Source organism: Euwallacea fornicatus, chromosome 9 (genome assembly GCF_040115645.1).
Source record: "Euwallacea fornicatus isolate EFF26 chromosome 9, ASM4011564v1, whole genome shotgun sequence".
NCBI classification, from domain to species: domain Eukaryota; kingdom Metazoa; phylum Arthropoda; class Insecta; order Coleoptera; family Curculionidae; genus Euwallacea; species Euwallacea fornicatus.
Window position 1 is genome coordinate 5407941 of NC_089549.1, and position 14042 is coordinate 5421982.

General features: G+C 38.2%; 1 protein-coding gene across 1 annotated transcript; it reads right to left on the minus strand.

Annotated features, from left to right (window-relative positions):
- Positions 1-72: 72 nt before the first annotated feature.
- On the minus strand, positions 73-12839 carry LOC136341187 (putative aminopeptidase-2). Its single transcript, XM_066285873.1, has 29 exons — positions 12775-12839; positions 11818-12012; positions 11551-11770; positions 11295-11496; positions 11136-11242; positions 6869-7257; positions 6482-6720; positions 6252-6432; positions 6006-6198; positions 5434-5714; positions 4893-5077; positions 4664-4837; positions 4464-4610; positions 4290-4374; positions 3955-4236; positions 3690-3903; positions 3437-3641; positions 3086-3201; positions 2824-3028; positions 2583-2766; positions 2286-2524; positions 2045-2225; positions 1647-1839; positions 1309-1589; positions 1075-1259; positions 846-1019; positions 645-791; positions 509-590; positions 73-451 (listed from the first exon to the last, which is right to left on the minus strand). The coding sequence occupies exons 2-29, from the start codon at positions 11995-11997 to the stop codon at positions 122-124; spliced, it is 5601 nt and encodes a 1866-aa protein (XP_066141970.1). The 5' UTR covers positions 11998-12012; positions 12775-12839; the 3' UTR covers positions 73-121.
- Positions 12840-14042: the final 1203 nt, after the last annotated feature.

Consider the following 14042-nt stretch of genomic DNA (forward strand, 5'->3'; position numbering starts at 1 on the left):
AAACATCTTTTCTACTTTCTGGGATACGAAGATCATCTTGATACCGCCCGTTCTCATCATTTTGCAATGAAACAAAATTGATTTGGCGTTTTTATTATATCACAATTCCATTAAAATTTATTTAAAAAATTGATAAATATTCATGCCAACTACTCAACAAAGCAATCAAAACCACCCCTAACATGCCCACCCCTCCGATGCTGGCAGCGCCATCATCTTTCGGCTCTGTGGTGGTGGGTGGTAAGGTTGAAGTGGTGGTTTTAGTGGTAATAACTGCGTTTGGCGTTGTGGTTGTGGCTATCGTAGTGTCCTCTTCAATACCCAGATATTCATACAGCGACTTCGCATGGTTTGCAATAATTTCTTGGTTGGTTTTCGCGATAGTCAGAGCCGATTGAATGGCATTGATTAGAGTCTGGTTGAGACCATCGGCAGTTAAGAAATCTTCCAGCTAAGATAATTGGAGGATAAGTTAACATTCTGGTTAAGGACTAATTATGTATATTACCTGTTTAATTTGTGCTGTTTTAGTGATATATGGGGCTAAACCTGTGAAGATCAAGCTGGCGTTTAAGTTGTTGGTTTCAAAGCTGTAACATTGTTAAATGTAAGTTTGTAAATGAACGTTAACACACAATAATTACGTGTCCAGGATTGCCTGGTAATTTTCAATGAAAAAATCCAGGGCTGTATCCACTCCAACTTCAGTTGCCACATAAATAGCCGAGAAAATACTCAAGTAAGATGAGGCTGGAATCACTCCGTCAGGAGTGATAATTTTGGACAAAAACCTAGTAAATTCGTGGTAAAAAAACACCCTAATCACCCAGTTTCAGTGCACTTACGACCGTAGAACTGTGGTATTTGTAGCGCAGCCCAGGGCGGTCCAAATAATGGTGGTGTCCGTGGAAACAGACTCGTTCTGGTACTGCTGGTAGAGGAAATTCCAGTCGGTCAATGGGTCATCACTGTACCTCATGGAATTGCAGTAAACAATCGACCGTATATTGATATTCGGCCTGAAACACACATGGGGTACGTTGAAATTAGAATACCGATAGAATAGAATATTACCTAGTGTAGGTGGTTTTGTAGATCTCAAAGTGCTGCTTGGCAGCCGCAACGCACGTGTTATTGCCGAACTTACATGAATAAGTGCCTATTAAATTTTGCTGGAGAGTATACAGGTGATTATCTGGATCTATCACTTGAAGAGGGACTTCGCTCCCCGCATTCGCCATGAGGCGTAAAAAGTGGTTCTAAAATCAAACAAGTCAAAAATCACATCTGATGGTACCAGAAACATACAGTCAACGCTTTTCCTAAAGTGGTGGTGCTTCCAGTCCTTTGCAGCAAATACCAAAAGAGGTTTGTAGCAGGATACCAACTAATATAGTCCAAGTCATTTGCTAAGAACTCTACAACTTTCAAAACATTCCCGAAGGTCACAAATCCGGCCCTGGCAAACATGTAGTAGTCATCGATTATTTGAGCTCGGTTAACCACGTGAATACCCGAAAAGTTGGATTGTCTGAGAGCATTTGACAGCCTTTCGGTGAGGATTTGGTCGTAGAACACTCGGTAGAAACCTTAGAAGAATTCCCGGGGATATTTTCCTCTGATTTTGTTCCCAAGTGTTCACTTACCAGTCTCTTGGTTGTTGACCACAATCCAATCGTTGGTATTAGCGAAGTCGGGAATTATGAGAGGTTGGGTGGGAGTGACCCAGTTCTTAGGGAATGTGTCCTCATTGAAGTCATTGGAGCTAGATATGGTGTAGCTTATTGGAATATACCAGGAGGAGTCTTCGGTGTCCGTTTCATTGTACAAAAAGCGTTGCTGGAATTACATAAAAGCTGTCTGACGTGGGGTGCAATATGAGCTTAATTCAGGTCAAATGACAATTGTTTCGTGTTAAAGCGATTTAATTTTGATTAAGTGAAAAAAATTGCAATAAAAGATAATGTCTTGGTAATTCTTGGCAAAATGGCGAAAGATAAAACATTTTTTGACAGACATATTGTGGACTTATTCAAAGGTTTACCTGTGAAATCACCAAATCACTCTCTGACAACGTGACATTCACCACTGGGTATCCGCCTTTATTGATCCAATTTTCTACTACTTCACTCAAAGTAATTCCCAAGGGCAAATGAGATATTTCATTCTCCAAGACAGCCTCCAAGGCATCCCACAAGTCTTGGGACACCACTGCTTTGTATTGACTGCAATTATTAAATTATAAAACAAGTAAATAAATAAATTTATGACGTAAAATAACTAACTTGTCTCGCACGTATTTCTGTATTCCTAGTTTGAACGTTTCGCGGCCTATAATGTGCTCTATCATTCTCAAAACACTTCCTCCCTTACGGTAGGAGTAACTGTCGAATTTAGCGCTGGCCTCACTGGAGGTTGAAGCATTAGAGGTTAACGCTGGCACATTTAAGTTACCCTCAGTGACCAAAATTGGCTGCAAGATTTTTATTACAAATTGCTTTTCCATCTCCATTTGAGGGTAGACCTGGAACACGAGTTTTAGCATTAATGGAAATTAATGGTAGAAGGTTTTTTGGTGTTACATAGTGAGTTGTGTAGTATTGGAAAATAGTGGCGAAGCCCTCGTTGAGGTACGTTTCAGACCACCAATTGCATGTTAGCAAATTGCCGAACCATTGATGGGAGAGTTCATGAGAAATAATCGCAGTGATGCTTTGTTTTGTCAGACTAGTTTGGATGTCAGCGTTGAACAGGAGAGCAGTTTCTCTATTTACCCATAAAATCATTAATAAATGGGTAATTTTGATAAATTGCAAAAATTACCCATAGATAACCAATCCCCAATTCTCCATAGCTCCAGACTTTCCAGGCACAGCCATCTGATCCAGCTTAGACAAGGAATAGCTATAGTTCACTCCAGTATAGTCACTGAGATGCTCTATTATTGTGGGCGTGACATTCATCGCTAGCGCTCTATTTTTCTCTTCATCCATTCTTGAGCATACGCGATGCTTAATTCCAGAAATTTCTGCAGGTTAAACTTGTTTCTTTATAATGAGCATTTTAGGACGTATGTGGGCCTTACCGTCCGTTCCCCCGAGGTCTCCTTCAGTGCACGTGTACCTGGAAATGGTGAACGCCACCAAGTAGGAAGACATGCGAGGGGAGATGTCAAAGACCGTTTTCACCAAATCAGTTCCTCTGAAAAGATTATATTTTTTATTTGATAACTTCGCATCACTGGTGGCATTCGTGGACGACACCAAAATATCTTCGTCTTTATTGCACTCATCTGATTGTTAAATGGAGCTGCTATTTTGGATTCGCAAAACAACAGAATGACGTTGCCATTTTCAAACAAGCGATGCTGGATTTAGGTTTAATCGGGATAGATTTATGGCCAGTTAGTATTACTTAAATATAAAGGCAAGCTTACTCAATAGTATAATTGGCAACCGAAGGGGTGTTGGTCCAGGCACTGAGTTCCCCTGGATATGTTAAGGTGAAGGCGAAAGTGGACTTGAAAGAGGGCTCATCAAAGCAGGGGAATGCATTCCTGGCATTGGTGGCCTGAAATTGGGTGGTAGCGGCATATTGGGTCTCTCCATTGTGGTCTACGTAAGACACCTTATAAAAACCACCTGAAAATCTCTGTAAAACCTCGTTTTCTCAACTTTTGAACTTCTTACCGCCTCCTAAAAGCTGAGCATTGAAGGTTATTGTCAACGTATATTTCTGATTAACCAAAAGATTTTCAGGAAAAGTTATAGTTAGTAAATCAGTAGTGCTGTTCCCCCAGTAAAGGGCTCTGGATAATGGCTTTTGATGGTCGAGATGAAGGGACAAAATCTCTATGTACTTGTAACTCGAATGGAGTTTCACTACATTGGTTTCCACGGTAACCTTAAATGCACAATATTCCTACCATATCGGGTATAATTCCATAATATTCACCTGGAATTGAATAGCTACAGTACCGGAATAATTGTTATAATTCGCCGTAAAGGCTTCAGAAGACACCACAAGGTCAACATCCTGATGCACAATGTAGTAATTAGTAGGTAATCTGTAGGGGTCATCAGCAGAATCGTCCTCCTTCAAACCAAAATAGGCGAGAATTGATGTCTTGTGATCATCAATCAGCTGTTGATTGCTTCTGTACGTGTTCTCAGCACTAGTGGCCGCTGTCGCTATCGTTGTAGGCAAATCTGGGGTTTCAGCAACGAAATTTTTCAGCTGAAATTAATTTTCTCCAAAAAAAAAACACATATTGAAGGCTGTTTAGAGACCTTCAGAATTTGATCCTCCCTAGTGAGAACTGAGCCAAGACCTGTAATGATATTTTCGACGTCGGTCAGTCCAGCTGCGTTGTAGCTGAAATCATTTTGTTTTCACGAATGAAACTAAAATTTCTGTAAGAACTACGAAAAGATCATAGTTCAAGAGTTTTAGTGCAGACTTACGCGTCAATAATGGCCTGGTAGTTCTCGATGAAATAGTCCAGGACCAGGTCAACTCCCGCTTCGTTTCCGAGGTAGATCGTCGAGAAAATGGAGTTGTACAGGGAGGAGGTTAGTATGCTGTCAGTGGTGAAGATCTTACCCAAGAAACTTTAAGAAAACCGTTTAGTCTTTGATATAATTCTCATATAAAAACTTCGTACGCTCTTAGTACGGTGATATTGGTGGAGCACCCCAAGGCTGACCATATGCTGGAAGAGTCCTGAGACACTGATGCGTTGCTGTATTGCTCGAACAAGAACTCCCAATCTTCAAGAGGATCTTCGCTATATCGAATCGCGTTGCAGTATACCAATGAGCGGGTGTTGATGTTGGGTCTAAAACCATTGCAACCATAACAAACCATTTGATTTCCTACAATCGAAACCCGACCGTTCATGAGTGCTTTTGTAGGTCGCAAACAGCTCTTTCGCTCCAGCAATGCAAAATTCGTTGCCGTATTTGCAAGCATACTCGTTGATTAAAACTTGGTTGATGGTGAAGACATGGGCGTCCTCGTCTACTTTGGTGAGGGATACTGATCTGGCAGCAGTATCCAGAAGACGATTGAAATGGTTCTGTAAAATACACTTGGTTGTTAGACTCGGGAGAAGAAGTTCCTGGCAAGTTTATCTGGAGGATAACTTGGAACCTAAGAGTTTTGGTAACTATGCGCATAATCTTCCTGGTAAAGCCACCCATACATTGATATTTTCGCGCTTAGAACATTTTTTGAAAAATTTTTTATAACACAAATTCTACGCCATTGGGGAACGTGAAAAAAAAGTGGTATTCAAGGAGTCTCTCTGGTAAACACGTCTCAATTCACATTCAAAATTTGGTTTTTAATGTACTACCCCTCTATTCCTACATGAGTCTAAGATTTATAACTTTTTTCCCCAAAAAGTTCACTAATATGTGATTTTTTACTCACTGTGAGTACTTTTCCCAATAGAGATGTACTTCCGGTTTTGCTCAGCAAATTGTCGAACAAAGTGATGCCCGGATACCATGAGAAGTACGACTCGTCATTTTCGAGGAATTCCGTGTTTCTCAATGCCTGGCCAAAAGTTATAAGCCCGGCCCTGGCTAAGAAGTCCGAATCTTGCACTACTTGGGCCCTGTTCAGGACATGGATGCCGGAAAAGTTGTCCTGGAGGAGGGCGTCTGCGAGGTTGTTCCATAGAGTAGTATCGTAGTTTACCCGGTAAAATCCTATAAGGGTACGTCCATTTAAATTACGGGCAACGATCTAGGAGATTTAAGAGAAAAAATCATCCAATTCAACAACTTCAAGACTGAACTTCTGAAGATCAGGCATTGACTATAGAGAATTTTATTGGGTGATTTCATACGCCACTACTCCAGCCCCCCACACAATGTCACTTTCATAGTAATAGGTCCCAAAATGTATCTTTCAGATGAGGCTCACGAGAGTCTTACCGTTTAGATGCAAACACAGTTATTCCTAATTTAAGAAGTCCCTTTGGGAAAAAATGTACTTGCCAGTCTGCTGATTGTTCACCACGATCCAGGCACCGGCCTCGGGAAACTCTTCAATGACAAAGCCTTCAGTAGGAGTGATCCAGCCCTTGGGCGCGGTCACTTCGTTGGAACTATCCTCATTAGCAGTCGAGTAGCTTATTGGGATATACCACTTGATGCTGTCATCATCGGTTTCAGTGCTAAGGAATCTTGCCTGGAAATTTGCATAAATATGAGAAAGAAAACTTATCGGAACTGGCCATTTGCCTGTGTCATGACGATACTGGAACCATTCAAAGAGACCGTCACCACTGGAAAACCTCCAGCCTCAATCCATTCATGCATTACATCGGAGAGGGTAGCCCCGGAAGGGTAGGGGGGAGGTTGTTCCTGACTTACAGCTTCAAGGGCGTTCCATAGGTCCTGGGGCTCCACTGACTTGTAGGCACTGAAAAACCCTTTCAAATTGGGATTTGAAGTATGGGAAAACCACGCACTTGTCGGTTAAATATTTGTTGATTCCTTTCTTAAACATTTCTCTCCCCACAATATGCTCAGCCATCCTCAGAACTGCTGCCCCCTTGTAGTAGGAGTAAGCCCCAAAAGTACTGGAAATTTGAGTGGGGGTTGACGCATTGGTCCTTAAAGCTGGGGCTGCGAGGGTGGCCTGGAGCGTCATGATGTACTGGATAATCTTTACCAACAGCATTTTCTCCATTTCAAATGTTGGTTGAGTCTGAAAATCTCAACTTCAACTGAGTTGTTGGTGATTGATACAGACAATAAGATTTAAACAACGAACCCAACACCGAGCAAAACAACCCTAATTTGACCGGGACAAGATAGGATGAAGAGTTCAAGTCTATAGAAGATATTTTACGTACAATATCTGAGATGTAATATTCAAATAAAGTGGCAAAACCCTCGTTGAGGAAGATTTCGGACCACCATTTGCAGGTGACCAAGTTTCCGAACCATTGATGGGATAGTTCATGAGTGATCACCGCTAAAATGCTTTGTTTGTTGGCATTGGTTTGTACAGTATGGTCAAACAATAACCCTGATTCACTGTATAAGACCAAACCCCAATTTTCCATGGCACCGGATTTTTCAGATACAGCCACTTGGTCCAGTTTTGACAAGCTTTCAGTGTAGTTCCATCCAGTATATGAGTTTAAGTTGTCGATTATAAGAGGAGTGACCATCATCGCGTAGTCTCTTAGGTGCTCTTTATCTCGTCTGGAGCAGACTCGATGGATGTAGTCGTCAGATTCTATGTAGCAAATTGTTGAGATTAGGAAAGAGTTAACGAAAGTACCAAACCAAGCGTGTCTAATAGAGTAAATTCTGCAGGGCGAATCTTAAGTATGGGGTTTTCATTGAATACGACATAGGCCTCAAAAAACTAAAATTTGTATGTAAAATTTTTTCGGAATATTAAAAAAACCGAAATAAGTCCGTTTGCAAAGAAGTTCTGAACTTTTTCAACAACTTTTGGATAGGTTGCAATGGACCAGTGAAATGGCCTGTGAGAATACCTGACTTGAATACATGTGATTTTGATATGTCAGGTTATATGAAAAGCGTGACGAAATAGGAAACACCACAGAATTAAGAAGAGAGATAATATGTATATTAAAATATATTTATATATTATTTCTCTCTCTCTCTCTCTCTCTTCACCCCCCCCCCTTCTCTCTGGCCATACAAGCGACAATTTGTCTAAATGAAACCAATGGCGAAACTTTCGAACATCTTTCGTAGCCAGTGTGGAAGCAAATAATAAATAAAGGTTTTGTTATTTATTAAAACTTTCACACGGCCATATTTCGGTTATATTTGCGATTTCGAAAACATATTATTTAAAATGTTTGCTTAATCTTCAAGGTCTATGCCGTTTTAAAAATAAATTCCATACTTAGAATTCACCCCCTATAGAGGCATTATACAGGGTGTCCTCGAATTACGTGGCCAAAATAATACCGCAAAATCTCTGTAACTTTTTCGTGCACGGTGTATATTATTTTGGTATTTAAAAACCTTTTTCCCTACCTTTTATACTTAGAAAAGGTATACTTTATTGACGTCGCTAGAAGCAACGGTTTTGGAGAAAAACGCATAATTCTAATGCGCTGCATATTTGCGTTGGCGCTTTTAAGTAAATAACTCAGTTGGCTATGTTTTTAATTGACATTTTAACACTTGAATTTGTTTCTCAAATGTCAGTTTTTTTATTTAGCCCTCAGTTTTTCTTGTCAGTTTCGCTTCTTGTTCCTGTAAATATCCAGAAGTATGGCCAATAAATTCACTTATTCTGAAATGGTGGATATGCTGTTAGTTTATGGACTTTGCCGTTGTAATAGTCAAAAAAGTGTACGAGTTTACAAGGAAAAATATCCTTTCCGTAGAATTCCAAATCGGAAAACTTTTGTTAATATTGAAAGGCGTCTCCGCGAAAATGGCAAGTTTGAACCTGGACATGCAGATTCTGGACGCGGACGAACAATAAGTACAGTAGAAATGGAAGAAGAGGTTTTGGATGCTGTTCAAAGAAATCCAAAGGCCAGTACACGAAGTGTAGGACTGCAGTTGGGAGTTTCGAAATCACTAGTTCATAAAGTTTTTCAAGAACAATTGTTGCACCCCTATCATATTCAAAAAGTTCAAGACCTACAATTGCCCGTGGATTCTGCTCAACGTTTAAATTTTTGTCGGTTTATAATCCATAAAAGAATCGAAAATCCAAATTTTAGTAAGAAAATTTTGTTCGCAGATGAAGCTGTTTTTACTAGATACGGTATTTTTAATATGCATAATGAACATGTTTATGCTTATGAAAATCCTCACGAGACAACAGTGACTCATTATCAGCATCGATTTAAAATAAATGTCTGGGCTGGAATAGTAGATCATTTTATTGTTGGTCCCTTTGTAATGCCAGATACGCTGAATGGTGATAACTACTTGAACTTTTTAGTACAAACTCTACCTATCTTATTAGAAGATTTGCCTTTACTCCTTCGTCGTGATCTTTGGTTTATGCATGATGGCGCACCTCCTCATTTTACTTTAAATGTAAGGCAACATTTAAATGAGGAATACCCACAACGTTGGATTGGAAGAGGAGGTGATGCACCTGTGAATTGGCCGGCTCGATCACCAGACTTGACACCCTGTGATTTTTTTTATGGGGTGCCTTGAAATCAAAAGTTTATGCATCTCCAGTTCATACGCGACAAGAATTGGAGGCAAGAATAATTCATGAAGTGGAATTATCGAAGAATACCCCTGAAATATTTTTTAGAGTACAATGTAATTTCTTAAAAAGGATGAACTTATGCATACAGGAAAATGGTAAACACTTTGAACATTTGTTATGATAGCAGATTAAATGAAAAAAAATTAAACCAACAATTTACATAAGTTAATTTAATTAATTAGTAAGTGTTATTCTCGCTTGCTGTTGTTTCTTTGTTAATTATTATTTTTGTTTTCTATTTAATAATATCTGATTTTGAAAACTTATTGTTATACCTTTACTTATAATTATTTTTGAAAAACTTAATTTTTTTTAACGGAAAATAATTTTAAGGTAATTTGCATGCATCGTCAGGCTTAGATGCATTTTTCTCCAAAACCGTTGCTTCTAGCGACGTCAATAAAGTATACCTTTTCTAAGTATAAAAGGTAGGGAAAAAGGTTTTTAAATACCAAAATAATATACACCGTGGCACGAAAAAGTTACAGAGATTTAAATGTGTCCTAATGGTCGCTTGTGGCGCCCCCTAGAAGAAATAACTAAATCGTTAATAAATTTGAATTTCGTATCCTAAAACACCCTCAAATATGAAATTTCGTGAAATTAACTCAAAGAAATCGAAAGATATTAAAGAAAATGTGATTTTTTTTTTCAACTTTAACACCCTGTAGCTCCATAATTATCAACTTTTCGACTGAAGGAAGTTTAGTTAAATCGACTTATTTTCACTCAAACAATCTGCGGTATTATTTTGGCCACGTAATTCGAGGACACCCTGTATAATGACATCTCAAAAATTCAGAGTAGATACGTGGATGATTTTAAGAAAAAAGTATGTATAAACATGGGATCGTTCTCATTTCCTGCCTGAAACACTGTGCGATGAAAAAATTTAAATTTTTTTTCCTAATAACTCTGTTCCGGCATTAAATATGTTTATAAAAATTAGGGACCGTAAAATAGGTATAGTGAAACATTTCTTTAATGGAAAAATTGTTTTTAATTTCCTGCAGTGGCGTGCCTATTGATGTGACTCTGATTATTTTAAACGATAAATTTGATACACCACTGGAAAAAAATATTATAATTATTTTTTGAATGATCCATATTTCTGCGAAAAAAAGGTCTTTTAAATATTTTGCAGAAGGTTATTCGTTTTTATGGAAAAATATAAAACACAACAATCTGCAATTGAAAATTCGCGTAGTTCATTCGTTTAATACAATAAATATGCACCAGAGGTTTGTCAAGGACTGCGAGATAAGAAGCGAAAAAGGGCCGAGGAAGGCATGTTTGCAGGTGAAGGGCATTGTCTACAACTTATGTCATTGTTCTGTTATAAGTAACGCAATGCACCTAATTTACTCTTCTAGTTTTAACATTAGTTAAAAAATAATGTTTTTTTTCATGAAAAAGGTTAACGTCATGAAAAATATTCAAGAGATCTTTTTTCCACAGATATATGGAGCACTCAGGAAATTATTTTTATTTAAAAAACAGGGGTGTATTAGATTTTATGTTTTTAACGGTCATGTTCGAGCAGTCACATGAATGGGGACGCCACTGGTGAAATTAAAAACATTTTTTTCTCCTAAAGAGGAGTGTCACTATACCTATTTCACGATTCTTAATTTTCATAAAAATATTTGGTGTCAGTACGGACTTATTAGGAAAAAACCATTAAAAAAAAATTATCACCCTTTATTTCAGTCGGGAAGCGAGAACGGCCCCATGTTCATATCACCCCTTTTGTTAAAATAGTCCACAGATTCACCACCCGAATTTTTGTTGCACTCTTATGGAACACCATATATCGAGAAAATTTAAATGGGTAAAATTTAGTGTCTGGAAAGGGCAAAAGCATTTTTCGCTTATTTAAGGGACTTTATTACCTTCAAGAGGACCTTCGCTGCAAGTGTAATTGGCAATAGTGAAAGCCACCAGATAAGAGGACATTTTAGGGCTGGTATCAAACACCGAGGTCTTCAACTTCGTTATTCTATAAAAAACAATTTATCCTTCAATTTTTAAAACCTGAAAACATCAGTTACTCATTTATTGTAGAAGCGACCTCAGGAGTGTTGGTAAGAGCAAGAAACTCAGGAGGGTAGGTCAAATTGTAAGCAAAAGTGGCCTTATAAGTGGGCTCATCGAAGCACGGAAAACCGAATCTTGCGTAGGTACTTTCGAATTGGGTCGCAATTAAGTACTGAGTGGTTTCATCCTCGATGTACGAAGCTCTGAAAATCCCATCTGAAAAAAGGTAAATTTGGCAAAATCATCTTTAAAAAACGGTCAAGGGCGCACTTCGAGAATTGGTCATCAGCCTGGCATCAAACGTGATTTTCAAGACATAATCCACTCCCACTTCAAGATCCTGAGCGAATTGAAGAGTTAAAATATTGGTAGTAGAATTCACTGAGAAATCCTCATTACTCAAAGCGTCCTCATTATTCAATTGTATCACCAAAAGGTCAATGTAGCTGGCTGATGCGTGAAGTTTCACTTCAGAAGTTTTCACCGTCATCTAAAATCGCATATAGTCCCCAAAAACACACACAGAATGTCCCTTACCTGGAAGGTAATTTCGACATATCCAGAATATTTAGTGGATTCTCCGCTTAAAGCTTCAGCGGGAAAGACTATGTTTAAATCATAGTGATCTAAGATGTAATTAGGGGGAAGCCGATATGGGTCATCTTGGGCTAGAGCTCCGCAAAAGAGCCCTAAGATTAGGGCCACTAGGGTTTGCATGGCTAAGCAGTCTTTCTGCAAGAACAAAAAAATCTCGGCTTGAACTTGAGGCTATACAGAGTTATTCACCTGACTCGTTCATTAAAAGTTTACTATTTACTTAGAAGTGATGTGAACTTGAAAATTTGGAGTTAACTTCAGCTTGAAACATAAAAAAATATATTTTTTAAACTTTCCATCACATCCAGTTTAACCGGAAATAGCTGTCAACTTGCTTAATTCAAATGAGACCTCCAGTATATTATTTTAATTTTAGATGCTGCGTAATATCTGAGACACATTTTTAGTATAATCTCCTATCCTTAACCCTTACCGTTTTTGAGATATTTGACCTCGCATTAAAGACGTGCCCCCATAGTGACCAATCCTAAAATTGCATATCTCCGCAGTTATTAAAGACCTAATCTTCATATTTTCAAAATGTCAATACATAGCCTCAAGTTTACATTTAATTTTGCTATTTATATAGCTTAGTAAATTTTATACAGGGTGTCCAAGATTCAGTTCCTAACATTCACATCTTCGATCGAAGTTGCAGAAGTCTCTTTTTTCAAATGTATATGGAAATTAAAATATTTGTTGGTTTAGGGAAACTGGTAAATAATGATCGATGATGAAGATTATGATTCGAATCACTACATTACGCGTTTCTTCGGTTTAATATGATTTTATTCCATATAAATGACCTGGTGACAGTGACAAAAATCGAGGAATGGAACGGTACACATGGCATGTTCGGATATGAAAGCACTATAGTGAAGATCACGCTATACTCACCTCAACCAAAGCAACCACTGCAATACCGTATCGGTAGGGTTCTTTTGATCTTATAGAAGAAGTGTTTTCATATCTATCTAATCTAAATTAAACCAATTAATTAATTTATCGAAGTATCACATTAAACTTTTACTATTCGTTAATCTTCGGTGAAATCCTTTAGTTTTAGACGCCTCAAATCTGTCTCATCTCCTCAATTAATTAGTGATGAGGACCGCGCAGATTAAAACACCCCGTGGAGGAACAATAACAAGTTTTTTCCAGATATTTTTTATTTTTTTGGAAACTTTGAGTTAGACATATTTTTGGTTAGCGAAGATTAATTAGGGTTTTTGTGATTTTTACTCCGGCATTGGTCTTACCATCAACGTGGATTCAGTGGCGTAGATTTTTACAAACTTATTACACTCAAATATTTTTAAGTATTTTGCCGTGCTTTCAAATGTGGTTTCACTGTCTTTTAAGATGTTAAAAGTTGCAGTAATTTTCTCGATAAATCATATTTAAGATGTTATTCTCCCAAAGAATTATGTGTGGAAAGTCTGTTTGGTATACCACAATTTCTTAAAATATCCCTTTTTTTATGAAGCTGCTGAGATATGCTTTACCCTTTTAGTAGATGCTCCCTCCTTACGTCTCTGTTTTTTTTAACGATTCAAGATAATAATTTGTGAATTTTTTCATAAATTTATTGACGTAGAAAAATTATTGATGACGCCACAATTTTTCTAAACTTTTCGTTTCAAAATACCACTTAAGTGTGTTTTTTAGTATTCATTCATATTGTTATGTGGGATTCGTCCCTGAAGGGGACACCTGCCCAATAAAAACCTCTTCACTTCATTCTGGACTCCCACGCAATCGACACAAGACATTACTGGAGTGGGGGGAGGGTTATGGTATATACCATCTTCCATTGTTTATCCTGCCCTCATGTGCCACATACATGGACTCTTCGACTTCACTCTATCTTCTTCTATTCCCATGACTCCCCTCCTTTTTCTTTTATTTATTTTTGTCAGTGTGGATTAGGTCCTCCTCTCTCTCCCTCCCTCTCTCTCACTCTCTCCCCTCTCTTCCCTTCTCTCCCATTCTCTTCCTCTCTCTCCCACTCTCTCCCTCTCTCTATTTCTTTCTCTTTTTCTTTCATAGCCTTCCTTTTCATGATCTCCTCCACAAATCTCGGCACTATTTCGCACTATAAGTTAGCATCATTCTAATTGTGTTCCGCTCCAATTTTAGTTCCTCCCTCTTCGCTTTCAGTGTCT

Excerpts from the sequence above, each read along its gene's own strand:
- LOC136341187 (XM_066285873.1), bottom strand. The coding sequence starts at position 11,997 with ATGCAAACCCTAGTGGCCCTAATCTTAGGGCTCTTTTGCGGAGCTCTA. Across the intron at positions 11,497-11,550 it reads GCTGATGACCAATTCTCGAA|ATGGGATTTTCAGAGCTTCG; the intron begins GTGCGCCCTTGA and ends ACCTTTTTTCAG. Across the intron at positions 792-845 it reads AATACCACAGTTCTACGGTC|GTTTTTGTCCAAAATTATCA; the intron begins GTAAGTGCACTG and ends CGAATTTACTAG.